The sequence below is a fragment of the Cephus cinctus genome, unplaced genomic scaffold (genome assembly GCF_000341935.2).
Source record: "Cephus cinctus unplaced genomic scaffold, Ccin1 Ccin1_scaffold0980, whole genome shotgun sequence".
Taxonomy (NCBI): domain Eukaryota; kingdom Metazoa; phylum Arthropoda; class Insecta; order Hymenoptera; family Cephidae; genus Cephus; species Cephus cinctus.
The window spans coordinates 174784-188591 of record NW_014333533.1 but is presented as its reverse complement, the minus strand read 5'-3'; the positions used below and the strand labels follow the sequence as shown (position 1 = coordinate 188591).

Below are 13808 nucleotides of genomic sequence, written 5' to 3'. Positions count from 1 at the left end.
TGGATCAAATCGTCTGCAGGTTAGAAACACGCAATCAAGTCCAGCCTTCGACGGGCGGCGGGGTCCGTCTTACAAGTGTGCAGACTGCTGCGTCGAGGAAAACTATTGGAGTTAAAAGGGTCACAACCTGTGACCAACTTTAAGCACTTTCGGATGCTTTGGTCGCAAACACAAAACACGAGAAATGGGAGCCAGACTAAAAATCGCGATCACCCCTAGCCGAGTCGACCGCAACGAATCACAAGGACCCAGAAACCAACCGAAGTCGGAAGATCTGCTAGAGATCTTTAATTACACTGAAAACCTTCGTCCCTGCCCGCCCGTGCGCCGAAACTCTGGGCAGGTTAGACGAAGGAACCACATTCATCACCGGTGGTGAATCACGTTATTCCTCGATCAGCGCGCAAAGTGTTTCCGACAGAGGTGATTGAAGCTACTTGGCGGACGTAAAGTACACCAATACGCCAAGCGGAGTAGCACAAGCGAACGCAGACGGACGTGACCGCTCCCCTAGAGAGCGCAGTAAGGGATGCCGACGCCAACCCACGACACGCCACCGCTCAAACCGACTTGACGTATTTACTACGGAGTTGACTATGATAGCAAAGTGATATCACGGAAGAAGCAACAGTCCAGCGGAAATAACGGAATTAGGTAACACAGCACACACACTGAAATCGCGCAGCGAGAGAGATACAGTAACACTTATCCTGCAGGTAAAAGCCGCACTGACTAAATGGATGGGTCTAGGAAAAATGAAGCCGATACGTCCCCTCAGCCACCCCCACTTACGTGCACTAACCGCACTAACCGAGCGCTGCCTTCGGGAACCGTCGTCAATGTTCGGATTTCGGTTGTGTTTACAGTTGATACTGGAATATTAATTACTAAACATTTGACTCATTCGTATATTACAAATATATTTTTTAGTACCTCGTAGGTATACAATGCGCTATATTATAGCGAAGACATTATATGAAATTTTGAAAATACAATTAAAATGATGGTCTAGTGCTGGATCATATAATAAGCAGATATGTAGTTATGTATGAGATGAATGCACAGCACTCCTGTACTTGGCATAGTTTTTTAATACGTACTAGAACGACGCGATTGCAGGTCCGTTTGCGCTGTAGCGCTTTGAATAGTTTAAATACTATTCAGCCGAATAGAAAAGCAGTAAAAAATGTTCCAAAAAATTGCACTTATTGATTTCGGGTAAAAATATTTCAACAATAGGCTTTTTCAACAGTTATTGAGAAGTTCTATAGTTCCCGGTCTCGTTCTAAGTGTTGCTTTGGGAAACAGCGGTGAGTAGCGGAGAACCTCTGTTCGTCGAGCTACACGTTCGTGTTCACGGTTACCTCGGCTACGGCGGGATTCGCATTATCGACAGAGACGATGAGCACAAAATCCTACTTCCAGACTCGCCACTACGATTTAGCGCCATAATTTTGGTATCGCCTAAAACAGATATTAGTATTTCCGAGAGTGTAGTTGAAAGCAGGTCCTATAAATTGACCAATTATTTTGCAATAATAAACCCAGATCTGAAAAAGTAATAGGACTCGAAAATTTATATGTAAATTTGAATGTGAAAAGCTGGATATTTTTTTAATTATCCTAACCGTGCATTTTAATATCTTTACAAACCCTTTGTGTTTGTCATTTAACAATTCTGATCATTAAAATAAAGATTAAGAGCCACCAGATGGCGATACTGCATCCACCAAATCCATATAAACGAAAATATACACGATTTTTCTAAAAATCCATAAAAATCCATAACACGTTCAAGTACCTACGAATAATAATCTATTACTAAAATTGACACAGGTGTTCTATATCTCACAATCAGTTAAAATAATCATCCACGTCTGTCACTAGTAATCCACAATAGTTATGACGACAGAACTAAAAAACATAGCACAGTAATAAATAAAAGCCTGGAAAGAAAATTTAAAAATTTCAAACCAATACAAATAAGATTTGAGCAATTTCCTGAAGCGTCCATGAACAATTCCCATTACATTATCAGAACAATTTACGGTACCGCAAGAGACACAACTACCTATTCAGCAACGAACAGTAATGTGGTCTCGCACGAGGACATACATAACGGTAGAACATTGCGTAGTAATTTGATAATTTCACTTTTCCCGCCATCAGGTCAGCGATCCTTGAGAATGTCACGTGTCCACTCAAAACCGATCAAGGGTTATATGTACTCTTGCGAAGAAAGATTCGACGACCCACAGGAGCGATGCCAGCGATGAGTCGGGGATCGAGGACAATGGCCCGGGGGGCCACAGTCGGTCTCGGACCTTATGGCCACGTCGGAGCTCACCAAAGCCTCTTTAATACTTCTCCTATCATCTTTCAGATCCTCCTGCTGTTTATATGTATACGGATAATAAACGCATCCAGCCAGGTAGACGCTATAGAATGGTTATCCTGTAGACGAGGCTCTGCTCCACCTGTGAGGCGTGTAACGGTACAACAAACGGACGGTGGCGCCACGTGGTGAAGTTGGCAACTATCTCTTAGGCGAGGTCGACCGCATACCTCAACCCGATTGCGTCCGAAAGGCAGAAGCGGTCTCGGTGCTGCGGAATTTTCTGCTTTACAACGTGAAAACGTAACGCCGCCTTCTCAACGAAGTTTTCTCTTTCGGGATCGTTCAGTGTCGCGTGGCCTGCTGTGTGATTCAGTGAAAATACTTGGTTGTCGAAGTTAACCTGTAAATTCTGTTTTCCCTTAGCACCGCGTGCGCATTTGCTTTTGGATACCGCTGTACGCTTTAAAAGGACCCTTGTGTCTTTTAGGTAGTCATACCTTCGTGTGTACGTCAGTGTCGTTACTGAATCTCTTATTGTTAACTAATCAACCTGAATCAGTGTTTTATTTATCATCTACGCAGAGACTGATTTTCGGTGGTCACTGTCTGTGAGAATTTTGTGCTCTTACGCGATTCCCAACGGTTGGATGATATTTGTGTTCATCGAGAAATCCACCACGTCACTTGGAAATGTTCAAAGTAAGTTCCTGGTATCATTATCTTTATTTTGTAACAGACGGAGACTTGAATGCCTGGTCACTACTCTGGTCGAGTAGCAGTATTATTATTGACTGGACAATGCAAATTATATTAAATTTATACCAATAAATTCTTACCAGGTAAATTTTATTTTTTATCACAGAAACAAATTTCTCGGGTACCTTTCGTCGAGCGTTCAAAAAATTCTTATCGCTCTGTCAACGAAATACGGAAGTTATTCCTGTACGGTACAGGAAGACGATAATTTACCGGTTTCTCGTTACGATCGGTTTTAAAATGGCGATCACCTTCTGACATTTACGATTGAATTTCTGCTCGAGCAGAAGGCCAGAGGACACCTTTCGGTGAATTCGCTTGTCACATTGTCCCGAATACAATATTCTAATCAGACTCAGATCATCCAATATCCAGTACACGAATATATCACCCGTGAATATACATTCCACATGAATTCTAATATATAAATCTATAATTCCCTTACTCGTCTGGAATGTTGTTTTCCACAGTAAAAGCATCCGTGACGAAATAACGATCATCACGAGGACGATCAGTCAGAATAAAAAGGAAGATCCCGAAGTCCTTTCAAAAATCATCTCGAATTTATGACTGGGCGAAAGTCATTCTTTACACGGAATAACACGATGAATGTCATTGAGTCATTATCGAGAAGCTATACCTGCAATATAATACTGATACTCGGTCTTATTATTTTGTATTCTCTTTGAATCTAATAATTTTTTTTACTACCTCGTCACGTACAATTCCTAGATACATTGTATCGCGAGGGTCAAAGGTCACCATGTCCGCTTTAAAATTCCCTCACACGCAATTCTTGTCCGTATCTCTCTAAGGAACCGAGACTATAGATATATCGACATTATTTTGATACAAGGGGCGATTATGAATTACATAAGAATCTTGTATCACAGCCCAGCTGCTTTCTCTGTTTGACCTCGATATATGCTTGATGAAACCTCGATTCCAAGTGAACGCACCAGATGGCTAGAAATTACATACAACAAGTACCCAACTTGACTTGTGTATTATTTCGCCAATCCCTTCGCCAAACCCCTTCTATGATTCAATACGATTGTTTTAGAAAAAAGTCTTGGACTATCAATTTCAATAAATTAGATGTACGACCTGGTTAATCGATAACGTCATTTACATATTTTGAACAAGGATGACAAGTATTGAATTTATTTTCCATTTTTTTTTCGCATTTATTAAATTTCAGTCTATTTAATTTGGCTGTTCTCAAGAATCAACAACAATAGACAGTCGAGGATTTATGACGAAACGTCGTATTTTCATCGTACATGTAGTCTACTAGCGGCCATTGTTCCTTTGACACTTCTCTCAGTCACTCGTATCCCATTGTGCATATAGGTATAGTTATCCCCCACGTGCCTTCGGGGTTGTGACTAATCAAATTAACATAAACTTGCGAAATGCATTCCACGCTGAGTCCTAGAAGGACGTCGGTTCTCCATTTTACTTTTACTCGCTAGTCCCTTTTGTAACGTGAAGTCAGTCGAGTGTGGGATATCGAAAATAATGATGATCGAAACTGTACTCGAAATCGAGATAGAGTCGAACATGTCAGACTTCAGGGAGTACTAAATATATTATGAACGTCAATGAATAGATCATCGGTTGAGTAATCCTTGTATATATATGTATATTTATTATTTTATATGGTATAAGGATCACGTGGAAGTTTATATAATAAAAATGGCATCGTTCATAAATATTGTTTATCAATGAATTATTTACTACCAGGATCCAACTGACTTTGGTATTAAAAGTCACTTTCGATTATGTTCACTCCAAGAAGAGGTGCGCGCGCAGCTCCTGACGGCAGTTAAAATGCGATTGTAGACACAGGACGGTACTTCCGTTATTTTGAAACTGTAGTGCAATATGGGTACAGGAGTAATGGGAACCATAAGGGTATACGGATAGCATCGGCAGACGACCATACCGTGAATGGTCGCAGGAAGCGGACAGCTGAGGCATTTCTATGTCAGCGACTGTCTTCCTTGAGAATGCGCACGATGACCCGCGTCAAACTCGTCCACGTCTACGTTCACGTCCATCCTAAGACCGAATCGCAGTCACGCACGATTTCGCGATACACCCGGCCCGTTATTTCGAACCAAAACTGAGCTATTAACGCGACGTGTAGTTTTTGTCGTTACATGAAGATCGCCAAATCCTAATACTTATCGCTGGCTCCTTATTTTCTTTGGTTAGAAACGAGCCTTTAAAAAACTTTTTATTTTACTATTGTCACTTCTGATAGGTACTTATTGTATACGGGAAACATTTTCTTTTTATTAATATATTATTACGTAGGGAATAACGTATGGGTCAAGCCGGGTTTTCATGAATTTTTTTTCTTTTCTGTTTCAGTCGCGCTGAAGTCGCGATAACTTTGAGGACAAAATGAAGGCAGTTTTGAAACATCGAACGATTTAACGCACCGTCATCATGTACAACGAGTGGGAGAAGGTAAGAAAGAATTTTTGGATAGAAATAATTTTTTTTTTTTTTTAAAAAAGTTTATCAAATTAATTCTCCTCAAGATGAGTTTCTATGTACTCAAGTAGTTACTAGGGTCGCTAAGGTCTCTAGCGGAATATCCCTATGCTATGTATACATATATGTATAATATTATACACACATTCTCTTCGCAAATGGAATTCGAATGGTCGCTACATGTGTATATGCCCAAGAGCAGCTACGTGTGGTTAGAGTCAATGATCTGTGCACGGTGAAGAGTCGCTTCGTGTATATACTGCACGTTGCCCACTTTCCAATGACGCGACGGCTACGACTTGCCGCTCCAGTGTGAGTCGTCGCCACGATCCGGGATGAAATCTTGACGCTTCTGTGGAAACTGCATCTCCGTGTCCTTGGGATATATTATACCCACTGTGGAATGGAATTCCGTGTTCTCCAAGATGGCGGACAATTATGGTCATTGGACATAATGGCATAGTAAATTCTCTATGTAAATTTTTATTGCTGAATATTATTATTATTAAAGAAAATATATTTCCCAGTGTCAATGACCCCCCCCCTCTCTCTCTTGATACTTGGGGGGGTGGGGAAAGACAAATTTTTTTGGTTAAGTTCCTTATGGCTGTGTTGAATTCTTGTCTTTTTAATTTTTCTTTCTTTTTTAACAACGTCATAAAAATTATTTCTCGATACATATGTGAACACATATGTGTATCGCACGTGTCTATGTACTCAGCCACGTATCGTGTACGTAATTTATATAAGAAGTAAGAAAGCACGCTTGGTTCCACCCCAAAGCACTTTAATCCATTGGCGCCTCCCGGTTGGATCATTTGAAGAAAATTGCATTTTATCTTTAATTAATTTTTACAAATATTTTGTATACTTTTTTTGCATGGAGATAAAAAATTTTTTTCTTCACTACCGTAAAATCTTAAGTGCATAGGTATACGATTATATTTGAAATTTGTCTTATTTTATTAATATTGATGAAAGTAGGCCAAAACACTAGGCTGGTAATTAGGGATATGTATTAGAGAAAAACACGCCAATGCGTGCAGGTAGCAATTGTTGCGAACAAGAACTGGTAGTTTAGTGCCGCATCGAACATCCTCGCATTCGGATCAGGTTCCGCCATTTTTTTTCTGAAAAATTTATTTAAGAAAAAAAAAAGTGAAACTTGTGTAGAAAAATGATTAATCCGTCTAAAGACAGTGAGGACTATAACCTGTATTTTGGATATGGGAAAATTGTATAGGATTTGTAATTTTATAGTGATTGATAACTGACGACTGTTTTTGTACTAATTATGGAAATTGCATGACTCAAAAAAAAAGGAAAGGATCATTCGTGACCTAAGCAGTCAGTAAATCCTTGATTTTCTCGGTTAGCTATTATCGTTGAAATCAGTGTCTGCAGTCATTCGGTAGGTGTCACGACCAGTTACCGTTATTGAATGGTACGTGACTCGAATGTAGCTACGCGTACGTAGATATTCAAGTAAGACTTGCGTGACCTATTGAACGCATTGGGTGACCCCTTAAATTTGTGTAAAAGAAGTAAAAATGCAATTTCCAGTAAAATTTGAATTTTTCATTCAAACGAATAAAAATGATTTTTAACTACCGAACGTGATCCTTAAAATAAATTTGAGTACGATTGATCTTGGATCCATATGTCAAGATCTTTGACAATGGCAAAAAATCCGAGTATAAAAAATTTTGTATGTCATAAACAAAATTAATAAAAAAAAAAATGAATTTTAATGAAAAATCAAAAAATTCCTCGTTATCGAAAAAAGATCGTAGCGTGGAATCTGGGCGGATTAAAAAGCGGATGGAAAATCGCTTAATGAAAACGGCGGATGTGATTTACGTGAACGGTGAACAGTTAGGTGGGCGACGCGCGTTGCATAATTCTGCTGACCTAGACCCACATTCAAATTCTGCCCCGAATTCCGATATAATAGAGAATGATGTCCGAGGGCCTTACTACGGGCCAGAATACGTAAGCAGTAAGGCCCAAAAAGTGAATAAGGAAGTCGAGAATAAAATAGGTCTAGAAGGTCTATACGCTGTTCCCAAAGTATCGTCCGTGTCCCGGAAGGAGATTCTGAAGAGATCAGAAATTCGTGAGCGCATCCTGGTGAATTTGCCCAGTGAAAATAAGGATGCATCGCGTGACGCCAAGTGCATCGGTACCGAGGCGGATCTCGCTGTTTACGGAAGACCTAGTACGCTTCCTAGTGCCCGAGCTAAAACGAAAAATAACTTGGAGCGATACCGTAATCAGCAGCCCAGTGGTACCAGAAGGTTCTCGGTGGAAGAGGATACCCGGAAGTCGTTGGATTTGGAGGTACCAGGATATGCCGTGATCAGAAGAATAAATCGCGTGGTCCAGGATGATCCTGGTACCAGGTTGGACGCAAGAGGGACCCCTGAAAATTCTAATGGTAGCTCATCCAGCTATGGCGGCGCAAGGACTTCCGGGAGTCTCTTGAGGAAGGTTCCAGGTCAGAGGAGCTCGAGGACTCTGGGTAGGGGCAAGGAGCTGCCGAACGACACGAAAAGACATACGGACGCGATGGTCTCCGATTTTCTCCCAGTTTCGGGAGAGCGTCGAGACGCGAGACGTCTTTCGAGACCGTCGACTTTACCGAAAGCTGTGACCAGGGTCGACCTGGTCCAACGTGCTGCCAAGTTCAGTAAGGATCCGGCGGGTAGGGAAAGTCCGATCTATGGGAGGATTCGTAGAGGAGTGATTGGACCAGTGATCGAGGAAGATCAGTATCGATCGGGATCGATCTTCAGGACGCGTCGGACCAATTCTTTGCCGAATAACGATATGACTGTGGGTGGTAGAAGAGGTGGTTATGGGAGAGTATTGCGGAGGAGTTCGAAATCATCTGCTATTGATGATGAGATTAGATCATTGGTCCAGGATCAGGGAAGCTATGCTGTAAATCAATATAGATCGATACCAGTCTCCCGACGGAGGATTATTGAGAATATTAAAAGTGACGAATTCAAATGTCAAAGAGGGGGCAACGATAAATTTGATAATGATAAAGGATCTATCGTTATGGGTAGATCCTCTAGATCTCCTTACGAACCTCATTACGCGAGACTTGACTTGGACATGGGAGGGTCCGGTATCTATGCTCGTCCCATGAGAAGAAAAAGTGTGGCTGAGACTAGAAATCTACAGAGTTTAGAGATCGATAGATCTGTGAGAGATCGATCGGTCGAGATTCATAAGAAGCATGTCGCACAATCGGATAGACACCGATCTATGGAGAAAGATCGATCTGCTGGCTCGATTTTGGAAAGTGATAAAAATTTTTTTAAATCCAGACAAAATAAATATTTTGATACTCGATCGGTTTCAAAATGTCAATCGGAACGCACCCTTACGCGCGTAGGTAAATCGGAAATCTTTGATACCGGAAATACGAGCGTCGACAAGCGACTTCCGGTATCACCATCTACCTTACCAGCAATATCGCAACGACACACTTCCTCGCGGACCGGAAGTCACCTCAAGAAAATGGAAACGAAGAGTTTGGAGCGACAGAAAATATTTTCGATGGTTCCAAAAGTGACTTCGAAAACTCCAAAAGAAAAATTAAATTTTGTCAAAAAATCGGTTACTTCCCATTTACGAGCTTTGAGCGATGCCCACAGCATCCGCTCCGTGTCTCCCGCTCCGGCATCTTCGATTTTTGGTTTTTGTACCGGTCGAAGGAAAACTGTCAAAATTCCAACCAGAATCGCAAATCCGGTTCCTTACAAAGGATGGATTAAAAAGACGGTGCGCAAAAAAATGTAGTCCTATCCCACATTATTAATAACAACAATAATAATAATTTATTTTAAGCAACAATATCGGCAATAATTTTTAAAAATTTTATTTTTTTTTCACAGGGTGAACTAGTGTGGTTCGACCCGGGCGTCGGTCACGTGTTACCAGGAGAAGTCCTGGAATATCATAAAGCAGCCAATGTCCTTTCCGTCCAGGCAGTAATAGCAGGAAAGGTAAGAAAACGCAAAAAAAAGAGAAAGAAAAGCCAGCATTAATCATAGCAATTAAAAGACACGGTTCGATAGAATAGAAAGCACTGAAACTACCTGAAACAGCTACAACAGTACAAAAATACCGTTGTTATTACCGCAGCCTGAAACATAACCTATTACACGGCGTTTCCTTAACCCGACGTTAATTTCAACAACGCTGCAATCGATAATTTATTGATTCTATAAGTTTCATGAATTATTATTATTTTTCAAAATTATCAGCAACAAGAATTACATACAAAACTTTACGGTCGTTACGGTATGTTTACAACGGTAGCTATATATATACCTAACCCTGATTATCAATAGTGAACGTCAATACATGCGTCGCGACGCTCCTCTATAACGGATTATGAAAAACCAATAAGCGTCGTTTCTTGAATCTAGAAAGTTCACTATAATACTGAATTATTGGAATTCCATGAATATTTCAGAGATCATACGTCACTTCCGTGAAAGTGTTCATTGGCTATGTAATATGGCGACTTGTATTGGCACTATATAGGTATATATAGTATGTGTTAGGAAAACTTCGCTATGAAAATACATTGAAAGATAGTAAACTATCAATTTACAGAAATTACTATAGAATTACTTCTATAGTGTAGATTTTCTATTAATATGATATAGATCATTTACGTCGCTGATAGATCAGATCAATGATCTTTAATCTGTTTGATTATCCGCATTGCTTATTATTAACAAAAATTTTACACACTGTATACGTCTGTATACAGCAAAAAATTGAGTCGTAACTCGTGCAGTGTCTCGTTATAGATGACACTGCACAGTGGCATAGAGTTTGAAAAATGGAATAATAAAAAATAGCAAGATAGGATAAAAGCAGTGAAAAAGAGCAAAAAGTAATTTGAATCTTGGTATAAAAAATGTTCACAAAATTTGTTATCGCGCTCAAATTATACATGCTTTTTTTTGGATTTAAAAAATTTTTTGGTACCTAGTAAAAAAAACTTGATAACCACGCCACTGTATACCCAAGTGCAAACTCAGATCAGCCGGTGTCCGATAAAATCGGCTCGAGAGTCAAGAGAAGTCTGTCGAGTAGTGAAGGCCAAGAATAAATAATTTGAGAATACCAAGGTGTTCGTAAAATCAAGAATGAAAAATAATAATAAATAGCGGTCACGCGACTGGTTTTTAAAAATATCATTGAAAGCTGAAAATCATGAAATCCAGTGACGTAGAACCTCTGTACGATGTCCCGTATGCGGTAACAAGAAATGACGTAACGATCGATGAACAATCAAAGAGAAGTCAAAATCAAGAAAAAGAAGATCGAAAAATCACAAACGCTCGATCCACGTTCGATCTTCCAGTTATTGGGAAATCACAGCCAGTTTATAGTATATATGATGAAATTAGTACCGGACTACCGGACTATCTGGTTCGTGTAACACGAAAAGGAAGATCATCGTCGTCATCGTCATTAACGAATACCGATTCAATCTACTCGAGAAATTCGTACGGTGCTCGTTTTATGGAAGTTGACGATTTTAATGATAAAAAAATATGTCGCTGTGCGCCGAAACAGGATTTCGTCGAATGGCATTACAAAAGTACGTTGTCGGTTCTGAAAGGACTTAAAGGATTTTCATCGTCGTCGACTGCGAGTGACGTCGAGACTATCGATGACTCGTTCGACGAATCGATTATATTGGATTCGGAAAGTGACAGCAGTACTTACTCAAGGAGACAGGGAACGGTTGACAGGAGGAAGAAGAGCGATGAAATAATAAAGTGGAGGACGAGTAAGAAGTCTGTGGAAAAATTGTCGTATATTTGTATGTTGGTGATAATGAAAAATGTAATGAAAAAAATTGTATATCTTTTAGAAGAGAAATAATTGGAATTCTTTGATGTCGATTAATTGGATTTATATTTTTGAAACTTTTAAATTCGTTTTTTTTCTTTACAGCCACAAATTTTTACTCTCACTAATCTCAGTGGAGTCAAGCCCAGGCAGGATTTGGGACAAAATGGTGTGGAGGATATGATACAGTTATCGTGAGTTTTGTGAATTGTTTGTAAAAGTTGAAAATTATAGTGAAAATTTGTATTGATTTTGGATTATGTTTCAGGGACCTGAACGAAGCTTCTTTATTATGGAACTTGAAGATTCGATACGACAAGGAGCTAATTTATGTGAGTGGATAGAAATTTTAATTTATGATTTTTTTATTGAAAATTGTTTAATATTGCAGACCTACACAGGAAGTATCCTAGTAGCTGTCAATCCGTACAAGATGTTTGATATTTATGGTCTGGACCAAGTGAAGCTGTACGAAGGAAGAATCCTTGGCACGTTACCTCCGTAGGTTAATTTGGATTTTAATATTTTTTTTTTTTTTTTTTTTTTTCAAGGGTAACAGAATGTTAACTAATATCTGTATAATTCCACAGCCACCTCTTCGCTGTGGGTTCTTCAGCTTACAGTCAGGTGTCAGCAGCCAACAATTCCAGTGCTAATCAAGTGGTGGTAATATCCGGTGAATCCGGATCAGGAAAAACGGAATCGACCAAGTTGGTGATGCAATATTTAGCAGCAGTAAACAGAGCACCCAGCAATCTGGTAACGGAGCAGATCTTAGAAGCAGCGCCGTTGCTGGAAAGTTTTGGCAACGCGAAGACACCCAGGAACGACAACAGTAGTCGTTTTGGAAAATACCTAGAGGTTCACTTCCGGGAGTAAGTATAAGAAAGAAAATTTTAAACTTCAGATTCCTTAACCTTCTTCAATTTTATCAGTGGCGTCATCGTTGGAGGTCGTGTGACTCAGTACCTTCTGGAGAAGAGCCGAATTGTCACTCAAGCCTCGGAGGAAAGGAACTACCACGTCTTCTATGAGCTACTGGCAGGACTCGATCAGCAATTCAGAGATAAATATGGCCTGCTGACCCCGGACAAGTATTTTTATCTGAATCAGGGTGGCAGCTGCGAGATTGATGGGAAAAACGATACTCAGGATTTTAAGGCGTTGCTGTCAGCAATGCAGGTCCTGGGATTCTCATCTGATGAACAAGACACCATCTTCAAGATCCTTGGTAGCGTTCTTCATCTGGGCAACGTTTACTTCCACCGGAAGCAGACCAGACATGGTCAGGAAGGCGTCGAAGTTGGTTCGGATGCTGAAATACGCTGGGCTGCTCATCTTCTTCAGGTCAATGCTGATGGCATCATCAGGGCACTGACTACTAAGACTACCGAGGCTAGAAACGAAAGAGTTTTCACGCCATTAAATATCGATCAGGCACTGGACGCTAGAGATGCCTTTGCTAAGGCCCTTTATAGCTCCTTGTTCTCTTGGCTTGTTGCTAGAGTCAATCATATTGTTTATAAGGGAACAAAGCAGACGGCTGCCATTTCTATTCTTGATATATTTGGCTTTGAGAATTTTACTGAGAACAGCTTTGAACAACTTTGTATTAATTATGCCAATGAGAATCTGCATTTTTATTTTAACAAGCATATATTCAAGTTGGAACAACAGGAATATGCTAAAGAGAAGATCGATTGGACCACTATTAATTATACTGTGAGTATTAGATGAATTGAATTTTTGATGATTTTTGAAAATTATTATTTTTTTTTTTTTTTCATTTAGGATAATCTTCCTGTTATTCATCTCATTGCGAAAAAACCAGTTGGCATTTTACACTTGTTGGATGACGAAAGCAATTTTCCAAAAGCATCGGATCTATCTTTTTTGGAAAAGTGTCATTATAATCATGCTCTAAGTGAATTGTACTCTAGGCCTAGAATGAATTCTGCGGAATTTGCCATTAAACACTATGCTGGACAAGTTTGGTACAATGTGGATGGGTTTTTGGATAAAAACCGAGACACTTTGAGACCGGACGTAGTGGAGTTGCTGATAAGCAGTAAAATTTCCGTAAGAAATTTTCCAACGAATCTTGTCCAATGTCTAATTTTCAAAATTTTCAAAATATTACTTTATTATAGATGGTCAGTAAAATGTTCCAACACGTAAGAACAACTCACGAGGCAAATAAAACTGTGAACAAACCAAACGGAAGATTCGTCACCATGAAACCAAGGACGCCAACGGTCTCAGCAAGATTTCACGACAGTCTCCAGCAATTGTTGGATTCAATGACTCAGTAAGAAAATCC

At 39.8% G+C, this 13808-nt stretch overlaps 1 protein-coding gene across 6 annotated transcripts in view; it reads left to right on the top strand.

The window, feature by feature from the left end:
- Window positions 1–2536: 2536 nt before the first annotated feature.
- Window positions 2537–13808, top strand: part of LOC107271471 — a 31129-nt gene continuing 19857 nt past the window's right edge. For 3 of the 6 annotated variants that reach the window (XM_025088712.1, XM_025088711.1, XM_025088714.1), the window contains exons 1-9: window positions 7956–9394; window positions 9508–9618; window positions 11594–11682; window positions 11757–11820; window positions 11880–11989; window positions 12079–12363; window positions 12424–13210; window positions 13280–13567; window positions 13639–13796. In XM_025088712.1, coding sequence (XP_024944480.1) covers window positions 8168–9394; window positions 9508–9618; window positions 11594–11682; window positions 11757–11820; window positions 11880–11989; window positions 12079–12363; window positions 12424–13210; window positions 13280–13567; window positions 13639–13796 — 3119 coding nt within the window. In that variant the 5' untranslated portion in view covers window positions 7956–8167. Of the gene's footprint in view, window positions 3038–5473; window positions 5573–7955; window positions 9395–9507; window positions 9619–11140; window positions 11483–11593; window positions 11683–11756; window positions 11821–11879; window positions 11990–12078; window positions 12364–12423; window positions 13211–13279; window positions 13568–13638; window positions 13797–13808 lie in introns of those variants that run through there. The other 3 variants (XM_015747516.2, XM_015747514.2, XM_025088713.1) reach the window with 2 other exon arrangements.